This window comes from Bufo bufo, chromosome 1, assembly GCF_905171765.1.
Source record: "Bufo bufo chromosome 1, aBufBuf1.1, whole genome shotgun sequence".
NCBI classification, from domain to species: domain Eukaryota; kingdom Metazoa; phylum Chordata; class Amphibia; order Anura; family Bufonidae; genus Bufo; species Bufo bufo.
In genome coordinates, this window is record NC_053389.1 from 677912350 (window position 1) to 677937573 (window position 25224).

Here is a 25224-nt window from a genome sequence, read left to right on the forward strand (position 1 = left end):
GAGTGGCCATCATTACTTTAAGAAATGAAGGTCAGTCAGCCGAAAAATTGAGAAAACTTTGAAAGTAAGGGCTATTTGACCATGAAGGAGAGTGATGGGGTGCTGCGCCAGCTGACCTGGCCTCCACGGTCACCAGACCTGAACCCAATCGAGATGGTTTGGGGTGAGCTGGACCGCAGAGTGAAGGCAAAAGGGCCAACAAGTGCTAAGCATCTCTGGGAACTCCTTCAAGACTGTTGGAAGACCATTTCAGGGGACTACCTCTTGAAGCTCATCAAGAGAATGCCAAGAGTGTGCAAAGCAGTAATCAAAGCAAAAGGTGGCTACTTTGAAGAACCTAGAATATGACATATTTTCAGTTGTTTCACACTTGTTTGTTATGTATATAATTCCACATGTGTTAATTCATAGTTTTGATGCCTTCATAGTCATGAAAATAAAGAAAACTCTTTGAATGAGAAGGTGTGCCCAAACTTTTGGTCTGTACTGTATATATATATATAACAACGAAAAATGGCAGCACAGGCCAATAAGCGAGTCTGGGTGCACGTCCTCAAGGGAATAGGCTTCTTACCCCAATTATAGTCCAGAAAAAGGCTCTAGCATTTAAGCCGAAACATTGCACCGCAAGGGTGATTAAAGGAGTTATTTTCTTATAACCTATTGGAGTGCCGTTCATTTTTCTGGACTATATATATATATATATATATATATATATATATATATATATATATATAATACATTTAATATATACTTACCTGGTCCCTGCCACTGAGTCCTTGAGGCTTCGCTCCCTGGTCTCCAGCTGTCAACATCCGTTTTGACTGGCTGCAGTAGTGACCCGAGCGAGACAGCTGAGGCTGGGTACAGCAAAGGACCTGGGAACCAGCGGCAGTGAGCAGGTGAGTAAACTTCCTTTTGCAGGTCTGGCCAGGAGGGGAGAGTTTGCCACAAAAAAAAAAACTCCCACAAGGTGACCAACCCCTTTAAACTGTTGTGGAATTACAATCATCATCATGTCTACATACTATGAGGTCTATTTCCATTAGGGTGGATTTACACATAGGTATTCTGTGGTGTTTTTCAGCACTTTTGCCTTTTAAAATGTTATTTGCACGTGTTTTTGGTGCATTTTATGCTAAAGAAAAAGCCAGCTCCTGAGGTTGACTGAGAATCAATTTTTTCGATTTGATGTTTTTTTTTTAACAAAGCATGTTGAAGCAATGGTATTTTTTTCATCTCCTCTACAAAGAAAAAACATGTGAAAAAATGCAATCCACACATTTGTTTTGAAAAAAAAAGGCACAAAAAACACACCATTAAAGAGGACCTTTCATGGTTTTGTATTAATTGAGATAAATACTTTTACTTGGGGGGTACCCCCGCTGATGCTGCCACCCTGCCTGATTGTTTTTAAATATCGCTCCTGCGCCCCGCAGTGCCCCCCCGTAGTTTTCGCTCTCAGTATGCTGTGACACTCTCCGCTGTGATTGGATAGCGGCACAGCCAGGGAGAAGGAGACACCCATTGAGAAAGCCTGGCGTCTCCTCCTCAGCATACTGAGCGCAAAAATTGCGGGGGGGGCACAGCGGGGCGCTGTAAAGGTATTTATCGCAATTAATACAAAACCATGAAAGGACCTCTTTAAAGGGTCCTTACACACATAAATTTGCACTAGTATTTTTGCGGCTGTAAAAATGCCAGAATAAGAGCATGTTTTTTTTTTTGCTATCTGCAGATTTTGCTGCATTTTTGTGGTGCTGTTTTGGAAGAGAAAAAAAACACCTAATTATTAAAAACACTAGTATAAGAAAACATTTTGTGTGTCCTGTATTTCATATTTCCCATACACCTTTAGCTAACATCTGAAGCTGGTATTTTTATCACAAAAAAACGCATTAAAAAAAGTGCCATTTAAAAAATCCTATGAGTAAAAGCACCCTAAAAGCTACAGGACACATAACCCAGTAATTATAAACCTTACTTGAACTTGCAAAAAAACACCATAATTTCATGCTTTTTTACAAGCCAAAAAAGGCTAAAGAAAAGATGCAGTGTGGAAGCAGCCTTAGGCCTCTTTCACACGGGCGTGTCCGGATTAGGTCCGGATGCGTCCCGATGCATTGCGGCAAACCCGCGCGAGTAGGAACGCAATTGCAGTCAGTTTTGACTGCGATTGCGTTCCGATGTTCAGTTTTTATCGCGCGGGTGCAATGCGTTTTGCACGCGCATGATAAAAAACCGACTGTGGTACCCAGACCTGAACTTCTTTACAGAAGTTCAGGTTTGGGTTAGTTGTAGTGTAGATTTTATTATTTCCCCTTATAACAAGGGTCCTCAAACTACGGCCCGCGGGCCACATGCGGCCCGCCGAGGACTCTGATCCGGCCCGCCGGGTCTTTAACAGTTAACATTAGGCCTACGCGCATCTGCTCCCTCCCTCCGATGTCAGCTCTGCTCCGGCGGTACGTGACTGCTCACTGACGTCACGCGCCTCCTCTCAGGCGACGCAGTGAGTTAGCGCCGCCGCTGCCAGCCAGCTTCTCACATCACTGCCCGGAGCAGAGAGAAGAACAGCCGGAACAACTGTGGGTGCGTCAGTGTGGCAGTGTGTGGTGGGCATTTTTTACAATGGGGGTGGGGGGGTGGCGGGGCCGATGCGGGGGACATTAAAATGGCGGCCACTTGTCTGTGGGGCAAATGAAAATGGTGGCCACTGTGACAGTGGGAAAACGGGCAGTTAGCTGGGTTGGCATGCTCTCATTTCATACTCAAAGAGACTGTCAACAGGTCAGTCAGAGTGACACTTGGATAATGAAATATCAGGGTGCCAGTCTGCATTTCAATAGGTCAGAATCTGACCTATTGAAATGCAGACTTGCAGCCTGATATTTCATTATCCAAGTCTCTTTGGGAAACAATTGAGAGCATGCCAATCCAGCCAACTGCCAGTTTTCTTTCCATGGGGCAACCATGATAATAAAATAGCATCCTACTTATATACGCATTTCCTTTCAGGCCCGTTATATAGGGAGAACCCCGTCCGTTATATAGGGAGAACCCCGTCCGTTATATAGGGAGAACCCCGTCAGGCACTGATCTGGTCTGCATAGAAAAGCCTGCAAGAGGTAACTGTCCACGTCGGGGGGGCAGAGGCCTGTAAGTGGGGGTTCTGGTTTGGAATGGCTATACACTGCGTGCAGAATTATTAGGCAAATGAGTATTTTGACCACATCATCCTCTTTATGCATGTTGTCTTACTCCAAGCTGTATAGGCTCGAAAGCCTACTACCAATTAAGCATATTAAGTGATGTGCATCTCTGTAATGAGAAGGGGTGTGGTCTAATGACATCAACACCCTATATCAGGTGTGCATAATTATTAGGTAACTTCCTTTCCTTTGGCAAAATGGGTCAAAAGAAGGACTTGACAGGCTCAGAAAAGTCAAAAATAGTGAGATATCTTGCAGAGGGATGCAGCACTCTTAAAATTGCAAAGCTTCTGAAGCGTGATCATCGAACAATCAAGCGTTTCATTCAAAATAGTCAACAGGGTCGCAAGAAGTGTGTGGAAAAACCAAGGCGCAAAATAACTGCCCATGAACTGAGAAAAGTCAAGCGTGCAGCTGCCAAGATGCCACTTGCCACCAGTTTGGCCATATTTCAGAGCTGCAACATCACTGGAGTGCCCAAAAGCACAAGGTGTGCAATACTCAGAGACATGGCCAAGGTAAGAAAGGCTGAAAGACGACCACCACTGAACAAGACACACAAGCTGAAACGTCAAGACTGGGCCAAGAAATATCTCAAGACTGATTTTTCTAAGGTTTTATGGACTGATGAAATGAGAGTGAGTCTTGATGGGCCAGATGGATGGGCCCGTGGCTGGATTGGTAAAGGGCAGAGAGCTCCAGTCCGACTCAGACGCCAGCAAGGTGGGGGTGGAGTACTGGTTTGGGCTGGTATCGTCAAAGATGAGCTTGTGGGGCCTTTTCGGGTTGAGGATGGAGTCAAGCTCAACTCCCAGTCCTACTGCCAGTTTCTGGAAGACACCTTCTTCAAGCAGTGGTACAGGAAGAAGTCTGCATCCTTCAAGAAAAACATGATTTTCATGCAGGACAATGCTCCATCACACGCGTCCAAGTACTCCACAGCGTGGCTGGCAAGAAAGGGTATAAAAGAAGAAAATCTAATGACATGGCCTCCTTGTTCACCTGATCTGAACCCCATTGAGAACCTGTGGTCCATCATCAAATGTGAGATTTACAAGGAGGGAAAACAGTACACCTCTCTGAACAGTGTCTGGGAGGCTGTGGTTGCTGCTGCACGCAATGTTGATGGTGAACAGATCAAAACACTGACAGAATCCATGGATGGCAGGCTTTTGAGTGTCCTTGCAAAGAAAGGTGGCTATATTGGTCACTGATTTGTTTTTGTTTTGTTTTTGAATGTCAGAAATGTATATTTGTGAATGTTGAGATGTTATATTGGCTTCACTGGTAAAAATAAATAATTGAAATGGGTATATATTTGTTTTCTGTTAAGTTGCCTAATAATTATGCACAGTAATAGTCACCTGCACACACAGATATCCCCCTAAAATAGCTAAAACTAAAAACAAACTAAAAACTACTTCCAAAAATATTCAGCTTTGATATTAATGAGTTTTTGGGTTCATTGAGAACATGGTTGTTGTTCAATAATAAAATTAATCCTCAAAAATACAACTTGCCTAATAATTCTGCACTCCCTGTATAAGCAGGAAGATCCTATTTTAGTGTCATGGTTGTCCCATGGAAAGGATCTTCCTGCTTATATAGCCATTCCAAACCAGAACGTCAACTTAAGTGTAAAATAGATTACTGATTGCGTTTCCTTTTCAGTGTTCGGATTTAGGACGTATCAATTTGGCCCGTTATATAGGGAGATATAACAGAACCCCATCAGGGACTGAGCTGGTCTGCATAGAAAAGCCTGCAAGAGGTAACTGTCCACATCGGGGGCAGAGGCCTGTAAGTGGGGGTTCATACACTGGGTGTGCGTGTGTGTATATATATATATACACATGCACACATTGGTATTTTACTAATAGAAAGTTTGAATCCCTAGGAAACAATGATGTCAAGAAAAAGAAAAATTGACTCGGAGTGTAGGATATTCAAAGAACAGTGGACTTACGATTACTTTTTCATGCGGTATAAAGAAAAAGCTGTGTGTCTGATATGCCAGAATATAGTTGCTGTGTTCAAAGAATACAATTTGCGTCTCCACTATCAAACTCAACATAAAGATAAATATGATTGTTTGGTCGGAGACGTGAGAAAAGATAAAATATTAAAACTGAAAAATACACTGACAACTCAGCAAAATACTTTTGTGAAGCAGAAGCAGCTAAATATTTCATCACTGCGAGCAAGTTTTCAAGTTGCCAAGCTAATAGCGCGCACTGGCAGACCATTTGTGGAGGGAGAATTTGTTAAAGAATGCCTTATTTCTGTTGCCAAAGAGATGTGTCCAGAGAAGGCAGATTTATTTAGTACAGTGAGTCTTTCGGGACCTACAGTGACACGAAGGATTGAAGAAATGGGAGACAATTTGCATCAGCATTTGCAAACCACTGCAAAAAAAAATTGCTATTTTTCCTTGGCACTCGACGAAAGCAATGATGTTCGGGATTCTGCCCAACTTCTCATTTTCATTCGTGGGACGAATGACTATTTTGAAGTCACAGAAGAGCTTGCTGCACTGCAAAGCATTAAAGGTACAACCGCAGGAGCGGATATATTTGAAAAGCTTTGCCAAACTGTGAATGGTTTGGAGCTGGATTGGGCTAAACTAGCCAGTGTGACAACTGATGGTGCTCCTAGCATGGTGGGGTCTAAGAAAGGAGTAATTGCTCACATTAAACAAGAGATGGACAAACATAACCATCCTCATCCAATTACCATACACTGCCTCATCCACCAACAAGCGCTGTGTTGTAAATCACTGAAGTGGGACTCTGTTATGAAAATTGTGGTATCTTGTGTTAACTTCATTAGAGTTCATGCACTAAACCACAGACAATTTCAGGAATTTCTGTCTGAGCTAAATGTTGCCTATGAAGATGTTCTATACCACACAGAAGTCCGTTGGTTGAGTCGAGGGAGAGTTTTGAGACGTTTCTATGACTTACTTCCACAGATTACAGCTTTTCTACTTTCAAAAAACAAAGAAGTACCAGAGCTCAATGATGCAGAATGGAAATGGCACCTTGCCTTTCTGACAGATATAACAGAGCTACTCAACAGTTTCAATCTGCAACTTCAAGGAAAAGGGAAGCTCATCTGTGATATGCAATCACATGTGAAAGCATTTGAAGTAAAATTAGGCCTCCTCATCAAACAAGTGAAGGAGGAAAACTTCTGCCATCTCCCCACAACTCAAAACCTGTTAGCAGAAAAACCATTGGTTCCATTCCCAAACAAAACATGTGTGGATTCACTGGAAACTTTGCAAAAGGAGTTCAAATTTAGATTTAAAGAGCTTCATCTCCATGAACAGGACATACAGCTTTTCCGTAACCCATTTTCTATTGACATTGAAAATATGGATACAATTTTCCAAATGGAACTAGCTGAATTGCAGAATTGTGACTCACTGAAAGACGCATTCAAGTCAAGCAGCCTTCCTAATTTCTATGCATCTCTCCCCTCTGAGACATATCCTAATCTCAGGAACCATGCACTCAAAATGGTAACCATCTTTGGCAGCACTTATGTCTGTGAACAGACTTTTTAAAAAGTTTGAGGACCCCTGCCTTATAACATGGTTATAAGGGAAAATAATAGCATTCTGAATACAGAATGCATAGTACAATAGGGCTGGAGGGGTTAAAAAAAATAAAATAAAAATTTAACTCCACTTAAGTGGATTAAGGTGAGTAAATATTTTTATTTTTATTTTTTAACCCCTCCAGCCCTATTTTACTTAGTATTCTGTATTTAGAATGCTATAATTTTCCCTTATAACCATGTTATAAGGGGAAATAATAATGATCGGGTCCCCATCCCGATCGTCACCTAGCAACCGTGATTGAAAATCGCACCGCATCCGCACTTGCTTGCGGATGCTTGCGATTTTCATGCAACCCCATTCACTTCAGAATATAGAACATGTTGCGATTTTCACGCAACGCACAAGTGATGCGTGAAAAAATCACCGCTCGTGTGCACAGCCCCATAGAAATGAATGGGTCATGATTCAGTGCGGGTGCAATGCGTTCAACTCACGCATTGCATCCGCGCGGAATACTCGCCCGTGTGAAAGGGGCCTTATGGTCGGTTTTACGTGAGTGTAATAAATCCCTATGATGCTGTTAGTTCATCCTGCAGTTGGGCTGGGATTTGAAGCAAAATTCTAGCTACAAAAATGTTCCCATGTTAGGCTTGTGTGAAAGCAGTCTAATTCTTTACATTAAGGACTCATGCACACGGCAATTGCCAATGCACGGGCAACATCAATGCGGCTGCCACAGACTGATACAGACCCATTCAACTTGAATGGGTCCGTAATCTATCCGCACTGCAAAAAAAGAACATGTATTTTTTTGGGGTGCGGAGGCAGGGAGAGAAACCCCACGGAAGCACTCTGTATTGCATCTGTGGTGTTCTGTGCCTCCATCCTGCACTGCACCTTCTGGATTGCGGACCCATTCAAGTGAATGGGTCCGTATCCATGATGCAGTGCAAAAACTACTGGGGCCCGTATATTGCAGACCACAATATGGCCCTGGCCGGCCTCACATTCATGTGCATGAGCCCTAAAGGGCATCTGTCAGCAGATTTGCACCTTTGAAACTGGCTGACCTGTTACATGTGCACTTGGCAGCTGAAGGCTTCTGTGTTGGTCCCATGTTCATATGTGCCTGCATTGCTAAGAAAAATGCTGCGCCTTCTCCAATTTGATTGACAGAGCATTGAAAACATCATCACGCCTGGCCCTGTCAATCAAAGTGGAGAGGGCGCTGAGAGAGCAGAGCCTCTAGGTTTAACGGCTTCGTCCTCATTGTTCCTAGAGGCTCATTTGCATATACACTGCCTGTCCAAAAAAAAAGTCGCCACCAAAAAAGCTGCTTTTAGCTTTGATTACAGCACGCATTCGCTGTGGCATTGTTCGATAAGCTTCTGCAATGTCACAAGATTTATTTCCATGCAGTGTTGCATTCATTTTTCACCAAGATCTTGCATTGATGATGGTAGAGTCTGACCGCTGCGCAAAGCCTTCTCCAGCACATCCCAAAGATTCTCAATGGGGTTAAGGTCTGGACTCTGTGGTGGCCAATCCATGTGTGAAAATGATGTCTCATGCTCCCTGAACCACTGTCTCACAATTTGAGCCTGATGAATCCTGGCCTTGTCATCTTGAAATATGCCCGAGCCATCAGGGAAGAAAAAATCCATTGAGGGAATCACCTGGTCATTCGGTATGTTCAGGTAGTCAGCTGACCTCATTCTTGGAGCACATACTGTTGCTGAACCTAGACCTGACCAACTGCAGCAACCCTAGATCATAGCACGTCCCCCACAGGCTTGTACAGTAGGCACTAGGCATGATGGGTGCATCACTACATCTGCCTCTCTTCTTACCCTGATGCGCCCATCACTCTGGAACAGGGTAAAAAAAACTTAGCCCTGAGTTCTACTGTTGTTTTTCTTCGATTTGATTTCAGTTTTTAATAATGCGTTGCACAGTTCTTAACCCAATTTTAGTAGTTTCTGCAATCTCCTTAGATGTTTTCTCTGCTTGATGCATGCCAATGATTTGACCCTTCTCAAACAGACTAACATCTTTTCCACGACCACGAGATGTGTCTTTCAACATGGTTGTTTAAGAAATTAGAAGCGACTCATTGCACCAGTTGGGGTTAAATAACCCAGCTGAAAGATAATCGCCCATGCAGTAATTATTTTTCTCAGTAATGCAGGCACATATGAACATGGGACCAACACAGATGCCTTCAGCTGCCAAGCGCACATGTAACAGGTCAGTCAGTGTCATAAGTACAAATCTGCTGACAGATGCCCTTTAAGAATTTTTTAAGCTTTGCTCTACTATTTGCTATTTTATTATGGTTATGAAACCGAAGTCAGGAGTAAATAACATGGCCTCATTCAAGTTTGGTTTTTTTTTCCTGCTTTTTAAAACATATGTAAAAAAAAACACCAACAGTTCATCATGTTTTATTGTGGTGTTTGTTTTCGCGTGTTATTAGTGGAATTTTGGGAATTTTTCAAGTCATTTTAAACATTATGTTAGGAATATCATACCATAACTTCAGTATACTGTTTTTATAACAGACTATAGACCCCAATACCACCAAACCACCTCAAATCTAGGGTTTCCTTACACATGCCATTTTGAGTGTCTTTTGATGTTTATTGTGATTTTTAAAAAATGCATTGAATGGACCTTGCAGTAGATATAAGCGAATCAAAGCTGACGAAGTGGATTTCGATCCGAATTTCAGAAAAAATTTGATTTGCAACAAATTCGAAATTCCTCGGGCTTCATGGTAACGAATCGCAATTTTTCCTAGAATGGCGGCTAAACGTGTGAGGACATGGGGCAAGGAACTCTGGGAAGGTGGGATGACCCATAATGCCATGCATGCAGCAAATCAGCAGCCAGCCCTGTGATGTCACAGCCCTATAAATACAGCAGCCATCTTGGATTCAGACATTTTCCAGCGGTCTGAGTGCAGGGACAGACGTGAGAAGGCGCTAGGAACAGCAATAGGAAAAACCTTGTTGTGAAAAAAAAGCGATTTACAAGTGTAGGGAAAGATTATTTGGGGATCCAAATAGCCATTATACAGCTCTGTCATTCCAGCAATTTGTTCTTGGGGTGAAAGTGTTATGTTGAAAAACCTTTAGTGGCTTATATCTGTGGAAAAATAAAAATATATACGCACTTCACTATTGCAGTTATTTGTGGTAAAAGCGTTTAGTGGCCTATTTCAGTACAAAAAGAAAAATTTATTCTCAGTTCACTTCTGCAGTTATATGTGGTAAAAGCGTTTAGTGGCCTATTTCAGTACAATATATTCAGCGCTTTTAGGGGTGTTTAAATTTCATTTTTATTTATTTAGTTCAGCTAACAGTATGTCAGACAGAGAAGTGCCAGGCCCTGCATAGGGGAGTGGCAGATGCCTAAATGTTTCTGGCGCAGGCACAGGTCACAGCAGAGTAAGGGGGCGTGGCAGCAGGAGTCACTTCGAGAGGCCTGAGCTCCCAGTGTCAGCTAGCGGTCATGTCTTGACCAGCAACCCAGTGGTTCTTGATTGGTGGACTCGATCTTCGACTTCATCGCAAGTGACAGCAGCGCCAGCAGCCTGAGTCTAGAGTCGCTGATGAGCAGCTTTCTTCACCCGCATAGTGAAGAAACTACTCACCAGCAGGTAGACATAGAGCAGAACCTGAACCAGCAGGTGGTGCAATACTTGGAGTGCACCCTGCCAGCCTGCTGGATTACTGGGCAGCCAAACTGGATTTGTGGCCGCAACTGGCCGAGTTTGCCCTGGAAAAGCTGTCCTACCTGGCCAGTAGTGTGGCATCAGAGTGGGTCTTTAGTGTGGCGGGGGCCATAGTTACCCCAAGAAGAACTCGTCTGTCCAACAAAAATGTGGAGAGACTGACCTTTGTGAGGATGAATCAGGCATGGATCAGCCAGGATTTCCACCCACCAATTCCTGATGCATTAGACTACATCATCCATAGTGCCACACCAATACTTTCGACAAAAGAGACTGGTTTCTTCTGGCTACCTGCCTCAGCTACTATTTTGATGCTGCCACCCACCTGATGCCACACATCTGATGCCAAGTGCTCCTTCTTTCACCCACCATCTTCAGCGGGTGTTGGTATTGCCTCCCACCTCCATACAATGTCATCTTGCCACTCTATGGTCTGCTGATGCTGCTTCTACCTTTACTCTATGTCACCTTGCCACTCTGTGGCCTCCTGATGCTGCCGCCACCTCCACACTATGTAACCTAGCCACTCTGTGGCCTCCTGATGCTGCCGCCACCTCCAAACTATGTCACCTTGCCACTCTGTGGCCTCCTCATGCTGCTCCTACCTCCACTCTATGTCACCTTGCCCCACTGTGGCCTCCTGATGCTGCCGCTATCTACAGACTCTGTGATTGGGCCACTCTGTGGTCTCCTCAAGCTACTTTCACCTCACTACTATGTCACCTTGCCACTCTGTGGTCTTTTCATGCTGTCGCCACCTACACACTTTGTCATTGTGCCACTCTGCGGCCTCCTGATGCTGTCGCCACCTCCACACTCTGTAATTGTGCCACCCTGCGGCCTCCTGATGCTGCCGCCATATACAGACTTATTGGGCCACTCTGTGGTCTCCTCATGCTGTTTTTACCTCACCACTATGTCATAGGGCCACTCTGTGGACTTCTCATGCTGTTCCCACCCTCCCTACTTCATTGCTGGGCCACTATTTAGCCTTTTTGGCTTGGCTGACATCACCATTTATTTGACCCTTCCTCTGATCTGTCAGAAGGAAGGTAAAATGAGACACACAGCTGTCACGGATGAGAGTGGGGGAAACCCTCATCCTTGCGATGTTATAGGAATAGGGAAGCTGCTAGGCCAGGACAACAGAATCAGGGAGCAGGTCACCTCCTAAAGCGTCCCTAACTCTGACCCTGACTCCTAACCGTATGAGCCAACCCAGATGTTAGGAGGGCTCATACTCAGGAACCTCGAGTCCCTACTAGCCCTCAAGAGATCCCTGGACTAGGAGCAGGGTAAGACGACCTGTTCCTCCTAGACACAGAGGAACAGGAGTCTCACTGGCCAAGCTGCAAGGAAAGGGGAACATCAACAGCTTATGGATATGGCAGGCGAGTGAAACCACTTCCACACCTACCTGCCACAGACACACTGACTGGAACCCGTGCTCAATAGCTGTTATCCACACAAAACACAAAAGGACACAGCACACAACATAAACTCACACAGGAAACCAGAGCCATAACTGCAATAAGCTGAGACTCCACACAAAACATAAGCATAACATCAATACATTAGTTTTATGACCACAAGGGTGGCCCTCACTGAATAGATGGCATCAGGATACCAGGAGGATGGCTCCAGCATAACATGCCTGGAGTACCCCTCAGCTACAGGCTTCCAGCAGAGGCTAAATAGCCCAAGTAGCCACACCCACACAGACATACTAGGAAAGGAATTAACCCTTCCAACACCAGAGAAGGTAAGTGTAACTAAAAGGGGAAATGCACACATAACTTAAATCCCGTGCACACCAAACATACAAAGTGCACACCTACAAAGAGAGGTCGCCAGGTGCAACCGCATGCACTTGACAGCAAGCTGCCTAGCAACCAGCTCAGGCTGCTATACTGCCAAATAACATCATGTTGCCAGCGGCAACCACACGTGAAGCATAATACTAACAGGCCTCACCTGTGATTGACAACAAGACCAGACTGCGGACCACTGCATGCGGCTCAAGGAGTCATGACCATGACCATGGTCGTGACAACAGCGGATCCTGTCTGTGTAGCAGCTGTAAGGCCTCTATGGTCCAATTAGAATTGGCTTGTGATTTGGTAGCCAAAAGCAGGAGTGGGTACAAAACACAGAAGACTTGCAAATATTCCGTTCATGTGTCATCTCTGTTTTGGATCCACTCCTGTTTTTTTTGGCATTAGCAATACTAATGGATTACTGACCAAATGCTGACCAAGTGAAGGAGGATGCTCCCCAGACACGACCTGTTCTGACGGATCAGAGGAAGGGCAAAATAATCATTGATGTCAACACAAACTTACTGCTGACACCCTCTCCACTCTGTAGGGGGGCTATACTTGTATAAGTGTTTAATAGAACAGGTTCTGTATACATCTATGTGGAATCAGCTGATGACTGTGTAAAAGGAGTGCGCTAACATTGACCTGTAAGGCTGAGTTCATACGTGACTTATTTGGTCAGTTTTGGCCCCGTGACTGCCCAAATAAGTGAAGTGTGCAGTGATTCTAAGTGCGACGCCTGTCATCTGCATGTCATACGGACAGTATTATTTCACTACCAAAGCAGACTCCCTATGCGTGTTACTACAAGGCACAGTGTTCTACACCACTATAAAGGCTCTCTGCAGCCAGGAAATAGCAGTTTTTAACATAATTCGCTGCAAATGTATTCAGATCGAACCAAATTTTTCCCCAAAAATTTGGCGCACCGGCGAATCGATTTAAAAAAAAAATTCGCTCATCTCTACTCTGCAGGTATAAAAGCGTTACTTTGGCCCTACTATTGTGTATTATGGCTCTGTAACATGGCATGTGTCTGAGCACACCAGAATTCTTTCCACAGATTCTGTATGAAGTATAAACCCACAGCATATATGTGCATCGTATTATGGATCTCAACAACATGGATCCGTAATACAACCATGTACATAATCCCTAAAAATGCCTTCTCTGGACCTGCTTCTGGTTTTAGATTTAAAAAAAATATCTAAAGCGGCATTGCTTGAACTGGACCTTTTACGTTTCATTCAAAATTTTATGGAGGTGTTAATAAGAAATAACAATTACATATCAAGAGCACATTATTAATGTAATTAGTATAGGTACAAGGACTTCAAGTAGGTCATGCTTTCTGTTTCAAATTATTTAATTATTAAGATATTGTTTAAGTTTTTATTAATATTTATTATTAGTGATGGACGAACATCGGTTGGGACGATTCGCGAACGCTAACACGCGTTTGCGATCAAATGTTAGCAAACCGCGCGTTCGCGGCGGGTCCCATTCACTGTAATTGCAGGCGAACCTGAAAAACCTTCAGGTTATATTTGCAGCCAGCAAACACTTACTAGAAGTACACAAATAGTCCCACAACATGGACAGTGATATACCAGAGGGGGATCATTGGCAATAATTCCCACCAAAAATATGTATTTTAATCAGGGGCCATTTTTATGAGTCTTAGGCCTCCTGCACACGGCAGTTTTTTTTTCCAGTTTACTGGCCGTTTTTTGCGTTCCGTATACGGAACCATTCATTTCAATAGTTCCGCAAAAAAAACGGAATGTACTCCGTATGCATTCCGTTTCCGTATTTCCGTTCCGTTTTAACATAGAACATGTCCTATGATTGCCATCAAATCACGTTCAGTGGCTCCATTCAAGTCAATGGGTCCGCAAAAAAAACGGAACACATACGGAAATGCATCCGTATGTCTTCCGTTTCCGTTCCGTTTTTTGCTGAACCATCTATTGAAAATGTTATGCCCAGCCCAATTTTATCTATGTAATTACTGTATACTGTATATGCCATACGGAAAAACGGAACGGAAAAACGGAACAGAAACGGAAACACAACGGAAACAAAAAACGGAACAACGGATCTGTGAAAAACAGACCGCAAAACACTGAAAAAGCCATACGGTCGTGTGCAATAGGCCTTAAAGGGAAACTCTCTAAAATTTGCCCTGCTGGAGCCTAGAAATTTTTTATTTCCTATCGGTTTGATTTATCCAAATGTGCAGCACTCCACGTTTTTGTATCCTGCAGAGTCCATTTAAAAAATGCATACATTAATGTACATTTTTTTTACTACCATGGAACCGTACGGTGAACGGACGCCACTGTACGGCATCAGTCTGAGGCGTCTGTTATTGCCTACATTTTTGTTATGCATTAAATGGATGGCAAAAATAGGATGTGAACACAGCCCTAGTGTCAGAATAAGCACCAGTACACAGCGGAGCAGTGTGGCGGAGAGGAGAGGCCGCCATGTACTGACAGAGCGCTACCTGGTCCTGGTGGTCAGGGATGAGGACTACAGCATGTTTCCCAAGGATCATTTTCTACTGGGAAATACAGGGCACAGTATGATACACTAGAATATATATAATATAAAGATATTAGCCCTACCCTCGAATAATAATACAATTAGGTGGTCATTTATTATATAGAAATACGTCTATGTTAGGCGTATTTCTAACACAGATTGTGGTGCAAAGGTCCTTAGCACCGCAATCTGCATATTTTTCCTGCTCATGCCAGGTCTAAAAAACGATGGTGTGGGCAGGGAAAGCGATACAGTTATGGCCATCCATACATTGACCGGATAACACCTCTGTATAGTGACCGGATAACACCGCCATACCGTGACCGGATAAAAGGGTATAAGAGGGCACAGTACAGGGAATGACTAGGGACACTGCACAGGGTGTGGTAAGAGGGCACAATGCAGGGTATAAGGGGGCACAGTACGGGGTGGGGAGCACAGTCACATGACCCTGTGACATTAGAAGGTCCTTATGGTGAATGCGGTTCATACGCCACCATAATGAGAGGCAGAGGAGTGAGACAGGGTTGTGATTATGTGGCTAGAGATAAAAAAAATGTAACTGTCGGCCAGTACAGGCCCCAAAAATTAGCCAATAGACATTCACCTGACAGCAAAGAACTTTGGATTCTGTGGCTGGAGGTACATTAGCCGGTCACAGGATAAATATGTAACTGTCGGCCAGTACAGGCCCCAAAAATTAGCCAATAGGCATTCACCTGACAGCAAAGAACTTTGGATTCTGTGGCTGGAGGTACATTAGGCGGCCACAGGATAAAAATGTAACTGTCGGCCAGTACAGGCCCCAAAAATTAGGCAATAGACATTCACCTGACAGCAAAGAACTTTGGATTCTGTGGCTGGAGGTACATTAGCCGGTCACAGGATAAATATGTAACTGTCGGCCAGTACAGGCCCCAAAAATTAGCCAATAGGCATTCACCTGACAGCAAAGAACTTTGGATTCTGTGGCTGGAGGTACATTAGGCGGCCACAGGATAAAAATGTAACTGTCGGCCAGTACAGGCCCCAAAAATTAGCCAATAGACATTCACCTGACAGCAAAGAACTTTGGATTCTGTGGCTGGAGGTACATTAGCCGGTCACAGGATAAATATGTAACTGTCGGCCAGTACAGGCCCCAAAAATTAGCCAATAGGCATTCACCTGACAGCAAAGAACTTTGGATTCTGTGGCTGGAGGTACATTAGGCGGCCACAGGATAAAAATGTAACTGTCGGCCAGTACAGGCCCCAAAAATTAGGCAATAGACATTCACCTGACAGCACAGAACTTTGGATTCTGTGGCTGGAGGTACATTAGGCAGTCACAGGATAAATATGTAACTGTCGGCCAGTACAGGCCCCAAAAATTAGACATTCACCTGACATAAAAGGCCTTTTATGCCGCTGTATATACATAAGGCAAGGACCATTCTTTGTTCTGGGTACTGGCGGATACGTGTGGGCTGGAATGAGGAAATTCAATTACATGTGGTCATCACAGGTGTTGAATTCCTCTGAGATCCATGCCTCATTAATTTTTTTAAATGTGAGGTAGTCCACACTGTCGTGAGCTAAGCGAGTGCACTTATCAGTCACGACCTCCCCTGCTGCGCTGAACGTCCTTTAGGACAGGACACTCGATGAGGTGCAAGCCAAGAGTTCCATGGCAAATTGCACACCCAGTAGTCAAGGGGTTCCCCGCTTCTCAGGGCGCCCACATCGACCGTTAACCCGAAGTAGCCGGACACCTATCGGTCTAGGCCTTCTCTGAGGCTGGATCTGGAGGGCGACTGTCGATGGGTTGGCTGCAAGAATGATCACATATCCGAAGTGACCAACACATCTTTAAACCACCCTCTTTTTGAAGGCGCGGTAGGATTGGTACCCGCACGCTGTGGGTGGAAATTCCTCTGCCAGTGCCCGCAACAGCAGAATGCAGCATCTCTCGCAGCAAGGCCTGGAAATGCTGCATTCTGACAGCCCTCTGTGATGCTGGTAACATGTCCACCATTTTGTGTTTGTACCAGGGGTCTAAGTACTTTGCCACCCAGTACTGGTCCTTGACCTTTATGCTTTTTATACAGGGGTCCCTCTTTATACATGAAGGCCCCCATTTGCACTAAATTGGAAGGGGTGGAGCACCCTGGCTCCTGCTCATCGCCCAGGAAAATGTCGTCCTCGGTCACCTCCCCCCAGCCACAGACAACACAAGGGATCCCAAAAAAGTTTAAAGCCTGCTCTTCTTGCTCCTTTTCCTCCTCCTCCTCCCCCCAGCAACCATCCTCCTCTGACTCCTCTTAAGACTCCTGCTGGCTTGTCTCAGATGGAGTAGCCCCCCCCCCGGGAATTCATTCAGCATTGCGTCTTCCTCATCTTCCAGCTCCTGCTCCTCGACATCTTGATCAATGACACGATGCAATGCACGCTCCAGAAAGAAGGCGAAAGGTACGATGTCACTGATGGCGCCCTGGCTGTGACTGACCGGTTTGGTGATCTCATCAAATGGCCGCAGAAGTCTGCATGCGTCGCGCACGAGCAGCCACTGGCGCAGTGAAAAGAAAGCAAGCTCCCCAGAACCTGTCCTGCCACAGAAATCGTACAGGTAGTCGTTAATGGCACGTTTCTGCTGGAGCAGCCTATCAAGCATATACAAGGTGAAGTTCCAGCGCGTCGGGCAGTCACAAATGAGAAGTCTGACGGGCAAATGGTGTCGCCGCTGAACTTCAGCAAGGCAAGCCATGGCCGTGTAAGATAAAATGGCCAGAGATTTTCCTGGCCTGCCGCAAGACGTCCTGGACCCCGGAGTACTTGGCAACGAATTGCTGCACGACTAAGTTCAGGACGTGTGCCATGCACGGCACGTGTGTCATTTTGCCCTGTTTCAGCGCACTTAGCAGATTGCCACCGTTGTCGCACACCACTTTACCAACTGTTAAATTGAGCTGGGTTAGCCACTGATCGGCCTGTGACGGCAGAGCTGAAAGCAGTGCAGGATCGGTGTGGCTCTTGGCTTCCAGGCACAACAGCCGCAGCACAGCATGGCAACGTCTCACCTGGCACGTCGAATAGATTCTGGGGAGCTTGGGGGGTGCAGCGGAAGGTTCACCTAGTGGGCAGTAAAAGTTATGTACCTTCCCTGCCCGTGTTTGCTAGACCATGTGTCTGTGGCCAGATGTATCTTGGCACCGACACTGTGTGCCAGAGATATATTAACTTGCTGCTGAACGTGGCCATATAGTTCAGGAATGCCCTTCTGGGAGAAATATTTCCTTCCGGGGACCTTCCATCGCGGTGTGCCAATGGCCATACATTTTCTAAAGGCCTCCGAGTCCACCAATTTATATGGCAGTAGTTGGAGGGCTAGCAGTTCCGACAAGCCAGCGGTCAGCCGTTGGGCAAGAGGATTATCCGGCGTAATACATTTTTTTTTACGCTCAAACATTTTGGGCCACGGAAGCCTGCCTTGTGCCAGATGAACGCGATGACGGCACGGTGGAAGGTGGAGTGGAGGACAAATGGGAGGAGAGAGGAGAAGGAGAAGAGGAAGGATGTTGAGCGCCGGGAATGTGGCTTTGTGGGTTCTGACGGCATTGCTCCCACTGGGCTCGGTGATGGGAGGCCAGGTACCTTCTTAAGGCATCGTCCCTAGGTCAGTGTTGGGCTTACCGCGACTTATGCGTTGACAGCACATGCGGCAGCTGACACGTTAAGAAAAGCCCACACTCAGGAGTCATGTGCCGGCGTCCTGGGAGTGCAAGATGTGACCGTGCAGGGCTCCAGATACATTTGCAGTCTGCTTTTTGCCTCCTGTGCACTGCAAGTTCTGCCTGCTTCTCCTCTTTCTCCTCCCTATCTGCTGCTCTGTCTCTCCCTCTGAACTCCCCTCCTCTTACTCTGTTGTGGGCACCTGCAATGAGCAGGACCGTGGTACGGTTACACGGACGCCAAACTATGCAGTGGGTCCGGATATGGGTATAGAAATCTATGGTTTTGTTCGTGACGCCAATTGCAGCGTGCGCAGGGTACAGTCTCAGGGCCCTTTAAGGTGTTGCAACTCACGTACCAGGCTAGGAATGCCAGAGCGGTGTAATGTCTCTGTATAGTAGTAGGTATAGTGTCAACGGTGTCTCCTACCTTGGTACGGCTGGACTCCTGGATCCTGGCTCACTTGCAATAAATGAGTGTGTTGCTAGTAGGAGTAATTGAGGAACTTGGTAGCATTGAATGAGATCCAGACTTGGAATATAATTCAAACTGGTCTTTACTGGAGGCAGCATTAATCCACATGAGATACAGCAATAGTCTTGGGTCTCAGCAGGTATTGGCAATATGTGGCAGGGATTACTATCTCTTCTGCTTCTATCATATGCCTGGAGAATATGGCAGGAATCTATATCTTCTGCTCTGTCTATCTTCTGCTGTGTATGGGACTGACTAGCTGAGGAGGAATTTGGCTTCTCCTGGTTTCTGGATGTTACTCACAGTTATGCTCACAGGGTATGGTTCTTCCTGGAGTTCTGGAGATGGCTGCTTGCTTGTCACCAGCTGAGGCTGAAGGACTCAGGCTGGGAATGGTGATCTTTGGTCACAGCCGAGACAAGATTCTGGGAGCTCCTACCAGCACAGCCTTCCCCTAGCCGGGGTGGCTGGCACACTAACTCTAACTTCCTTTCCTCCCCAGGAGGCAGGATGTGGGAACATTCCACACCTCCTCAAAGAGGGGGGAGCTAAACTGGAATGCACTATTCCAGTCTAGATATGCTAAACTGAACTAAGGCCCTGCTAACATTGCTGCCACCTGCTGGTGTACATGGAAATTACAGCAAAGTACATTCAAACAAGGCTTTCAATGCACATTTGTGAGGAATATTAAATAAAATCACATTAGATGACAAGGCACATGTTACCAACAAATAGTAGCGGGGAAAAAGAGTTTAGTAACATAACTCTGGGATGTTACACACCTACGTGACGTCCATCGACATGTCATCATCGTCACCTTCACCACCACTGACATTAGAGATCTCGTTGTAGGCAGCAACAGCGGGGACCACCCTCCTTGGGCTGATCTGGGTACTGTCGTCAGACCGCTATGTGGAGGCCATTGCTACCTCCTCTTCCTTATTCGATGCCAAGAATGGCTGCGCATCGGTAAGGTCTGGGAATGGATGGGAAAATAATTCCTCTGACTTGAGTGGAGGGGCTATGGTGGTAGAGGTGGTGTCTTTGGGGGTGCACACAGCAGAGGATGAGGAGGGTGCAGAAGCGGAAGGCTAAGTGAGCCACTCAACCAACTCTGGTGCGTCCTTTGACATAATCGCACACACCTTCTCCAACTGGTGCACATGCCAGACCCCTACCACCCCTGTGGAACTGCCTGCCTCTTCCTCTGCCTGTCATTTTCAAAATGACCCTATGCCAAAGTCCCTAGAGAAAAGCAGTATTTGTGGAAGCTGATATAAGGCAGGCCTCAATCAGCTGTTAGTTGAAGCTGGTATATCACCCTCAAGCAGTAATTTTGTGGACGCAGGTATATGGAAAACCTCTATCACTATTTTGTGGAAGCTGATATATGGCAGGCCTCAATCAGTTGTTAGTTGAAGCAGCTATATCAAAACCCGCAATCTGTATTTTGTGGACGCAGGTATATGGAAAACCTCTATCACTATTTTGTGGAAGCTGATATATAGCAGGCCTCAATCAGTTGTTAGTTGAAGCTGGTATATCACCCTCAAGCAGTAATTTTGTGGACGCAGGTATATGGAAAACATCTATCACTATTTTGTGGAAGCTGATATATGGCAGGCCTCAATCAATTGTTAGTTGAAGCTGGTATATCACCCTCAAGCAGTAATTTTGTGGACGCAGGTATATGGAAAACCTTTATCACTATTTTGTGGAAGCTGATATATGGAAAGCCTCAATCAATTGTTAGTTGAAGCTGGTATATCATCCTCAAGCAGTAATTTTGTGGACGCAGGTATATGGAAAACATCTATCACTATTTTGTGGAAGCTGATATATGGCAGGCCTCAATCAATTGTTAGTTGAAGCTGGTATATCACCCTCAAGCAGTAATTTTGTGGACCCAGGTATATGGAAAACCTCTATCACTATTTTGTGGAAGCTGATATATGGCAGGCCTCAATCAGTTGTTAGTTGAAGCTGGTATATCACCCTCAGGCCTCTTGCACACGACCGTATGACTTTTTTAGTATTTTGCGGTCCGCAAGAAACGGATCTGCAAAAAATACGGATGACGTCCGTGTGCATTCAGTTTTTTGCGGAACAGAACAGCTGGTCCCTGATAGAACAGTACTATCCTTGTCCGTTATGCGGACAATAATAGGACAAGTTCTACCTTTTAAACAGAACGGAAAAACGGAAATGAATGGTTCCGTATACGGCCCGTATACGGAACGCAAAAAACGGAATGTAAACGAGAGGCCTCAAGCAGTAATTTTCTGGACGCAGGTATATGGAAAATCTCAATCACTATTTTGTGGAAGCTGATAGATTGCAGCCCTCAATCAGTATTTTCTGGAAGCATACAAATGCACTATAATATACTTTCTATGTTAGAAAGTATATTATAAGTATATCACACCACTCTGTGTATCACACCTATCGATAAGACAACGTTACCAGTCCTTAAAAGGACTTTTGTGGCTCTATTAGCTAGCGTTTGGTGTCCCTAAGTTCCTAACAGCCTGTACCTGCTCCAAAATGCAACCTCTCCCTACACTGGCAAAACACATAATGTAAAATGGATGCCAGATCGGGTTCTGTTATAGGGTTGGGGGTATGTCCATGTTCTGAAACGTCTTGGCTGTCCTGTCCCACCTGATAGATGTGTCATGGGTCAAAGTTCGGCGCGCCATATGTTCGCATGTTCGGCGGATCGCGAACGCGCAAAGTTCGCCGCGAACTGACCCCTGGGCGAACTGCAAGGCCATCGCTATTTATTATTATAATATTATTAATTATTAAGTCATAATAAAGTAAGCCTTAAAGCAACCACACTTTTCTAATATATACAACATTTTAAGTAATGTTTGTAAAAATCTCATTGCTTTCCCTCAGATGGTTAAAGGGTGTTTTCCCACAAAGGTCACTTATTCCCTATTCATAGGATAGGGGATAACTGTCTGATTGCTGGTGGTCTGACCACTGGCCTCACCCACCGATCAAGAGAACGAAGGATGGGGGTTTCATCTTCCGCTGTTTGAATGGAGCAGTGATTGCACATGTCTATTGTGGCTCTATTCATTTTTATGGGACTGCCAGAGATAAGGTGCAGCATAAAACTGGGGGTGGTCACAGGTACTTGGTTTTATTCAGGCCTTGTGGAATACAAGCACGAAACTCATGGAAGACCTAAAGTAAATCTATATACAGAACTATGCCAATGCAGAGTAATCTACATTTCAACATGTTTAGAAGCATAATTGGCATCTCTTACCTCGTATAAAATAATCACTGGGGATAAAGAATGCTGCAGCACACATGCCAATCAAAATCAGGAACTTCAGACACCAAAACCTACAAAACATAACACAAATGTACCCATCATGGATCCTATAGTTTTCCAAAGTCAATCATTATTATTATTTAATTCACTTATATAGCGCTGCTATATTCAGCAGCGCTTTACATCAACCCCAGTGGAGCTCACAATCTAAATTCCCTATCAGTATGTCTTTGGAGTGTGGGAGAAAACTGGAGTACCCGGAGGAAACCCACACAAACACAGGGAGAACATACAAACTCCATTCAGATGTTGCCCTTAGTCAGAATTAAAAAAGGGCCCCAGTGCTAACCACAGAGCCACCATGATGCCCAATAATGAGATAATTATGTGACAAAGGACACAAATGATAACCCCGCGCTAAACAATTTTGGATGCCATATTAGAGGGGTCTCCAAGACTCACCTGCCACTGGCACTTTGATTCCAGTGCCGAGCACCCTTCTCTTCTCCACTTGCGGTCTCTGCTGGACCAGAGGCGTGACGTGCCGTCTACACACACATCACCAGGGATGGCTAGTCAATAGCCATGTAGTCAGCATGTCACACTTCTGGCCATATGAATAGTAGTTCCCAATCTTGGAGAACCCCTTTAAACCTTTCAGGGTCATTGTCAGAGGTTGGCCACTTTTTGAATATAATGCTATGTGACCTAACATAAAAATGACATAACTAAGACTACATTTTCCAACTCATCTTAAACTTGTTCTGTGTGTTTATGTAAGCAATAGTGAGGCATTGATGAACTCAGCCGTCACGTGATGTATCAGCATTCCCTGCCTGCACAGGTATATACAGAAGCTATTTCTTGTATGACACCTGATTATGCCAGCACAGTCAAAAGACGCTTATATACGCAGCAATAACATGGTACATCACATGATGGTTCATCAATGCGCCACTGTTCTTACCATAATCTCCATTTCACATCTCAAGTTACAGCAAACCAGTTTTTACCACAAATTAATAATGGAATGTAAAACCGTATGGTATGTGCAAAATAACTGTATCCTATAAACAAAGAGTTCCAAAAAAGTGACCATCCCCTTTAAGTCTTAGGATCTGTTCACATGTGCATTTGTCAGTTCAGATCTGTTCCGTCATAGGGGCAGAACAACAAAATGGAAGGACTGCTGGACCCGTTACATGATGGACACCTATGGTGCCCAACGGACCCCACTGGCTGACAATGGGTCTGTCAGGTTTCGATCATGCTGTCTGGCATTTTACCAGAAAAAAATTGAGCTCCAAGCAGATGTGACTGAAGCCCAATTAAGATCATTTACAATTGTTTCATATTCACTCCTATTTATTATGTATTTAAATATATATATATATATATATATATGTATATATAAATCTAAAGAACTAAAAGGGGCTGGACTACAAGACTGAAGATGCTTTTACATAGACCGATAATTGGCCCAATAATCGGGGATGAGCATTTGTAGAAACACTTAGACTACGTCTACACGATGAAATTCGTCGTGCGACATTTTGTTGCACCAATGTCGCGCGACAATTTTTATAATGGCAGTCTATGGTGTCGCACTGCAACATGCAACATGCTGCGACTGCGACGTGACAGTCACAGAAAATCCATTCGAGATGGATTTTTCTGCGACTGTCGCGTCACAGTCGCAGTATGTTGCATGTTGCAGTGCGACACCATAGACTACCATTATAAAAATTGTCGCGCGACATTGGTGCAACAAAATGTCGAGCGACAAATGTTGCAGTGTAGTTGCGCCCTATCTGTCGCGCGACAAATGTTGTCGTGTAGACGTAGCCTCATTCCTGAAAATTGGCACATAATAAATGGGCCAGCAATTACCAGATGAACGAGCAAACACTCATTCATCGGGTTACCATGTCTTTTGGCCAGTACTAGAAATTATAGTTTCTGTGCAGCAGATCTAACTGTGTAAAAAGTGATCCGCTGCCCAGAAACAATGATTCTCTGTGAGCAACTGCAGTGGTGATAACTTATTCCCATACAGCGAAGATCGTTGCTGCATATAAATCAAGCCTTCTATCACTGCCTGTAACATCAGTCTATGTAACAGGACCATAAGTAATTACATATGATTGAGTGGTTTTATGAAGTATTAAACGTTACCCGTTGTGGACCATGGCTCTAAACTCCTGAGTAGACTTCACATTGATAAGGAATACTGACTGGATAAAGTAGAAAGAAGCAGTGCCAAAGCAGACTCGGTACACAGCTGTATACCCGACAAGATTGTCACAGTCCTTACCACCAGGCAAATGGTTGCACAGGAGAGAAATCCAAGGCACCTGCCATTGAAAGAAGACAATACATAATCAGATGCAGATTCATAATTAAGATGCAAAATAATGGGGGAGATCGACAAAGCAAAACCATCCATAATTCTGGCACAAAGAGCATAAAAAGGAGCGTACATGTAAGGCTACTTTCACACTGGTGTTTTGGCTTTCCGTTTGTGAGATCCGTTCAGGGCTCTCACAAGCGGTCCAAAACGGATCAGTTTTGCCCTAATGCATTCTGAATAGAAAAGGATCCGCTCAGAATGCATCAGTTGTTTGCCTCCGTTCCGTCTCTATTCCGCTCTGGAGGCGGACACCAAAAAGCTGCCTGCAGCGTTTTGGTGTCCGTTTGACGAAACTGACAATCTGGCACAATAGAAAACGGATCCGTCTCCCATTGACTTTCAATAGAGTTCATGACGGATCCGTCTTGGCTATGTTACAGATAATACAAAAGGATCCATTCATGACGGATGCATGCGGTTGTATTATTGTAACGGATCCGTTTTTAAAAACTTCTAGG

At 44.8% G+C, this 25224-nt stretch overlaps 1 protein-coding gene and 1 long non-coding RNA gene across 2 annotated transcripts in view; one reads left to right on the top strand and one right to left on the bottom strand.

Moving 5' to 3' along the window:
* SERINC4 (serine incorporator 4) overlaps positions 1 to 25224 on the bottom strand; it is a 70162-nt gene that overhangs the window by 39018 nt on the left and 5920 nt on the right. Inside the window, exons 3-4 of the mRNA XM_040415372.1 lie at positions 24532 to 24710; positions 22348 to 22427 (exon numbers count right to left, since the gene is read on the bottom strand). Coding sequence (XP_040271306.1) covers positions 22348 to 22427; positions 24532 to 24710 — 259 coding nt within the window. The remainder of the gene's footprint in view (positions 1 to 22347; positions 22428 to 24531; positions 24711 to 25224) is intronic.
* On the top strand, positions 2815 to 5264 carry LOC120985896. Its single transcript, XR_005775598.1, has 3 exons — positions 2815 to 3128; positions 4884 to 4983; positions 5110 to 5264. It is a non-coding gene; the product is annotated as an uncharacterized LOC120985896 (long non-coding RNA).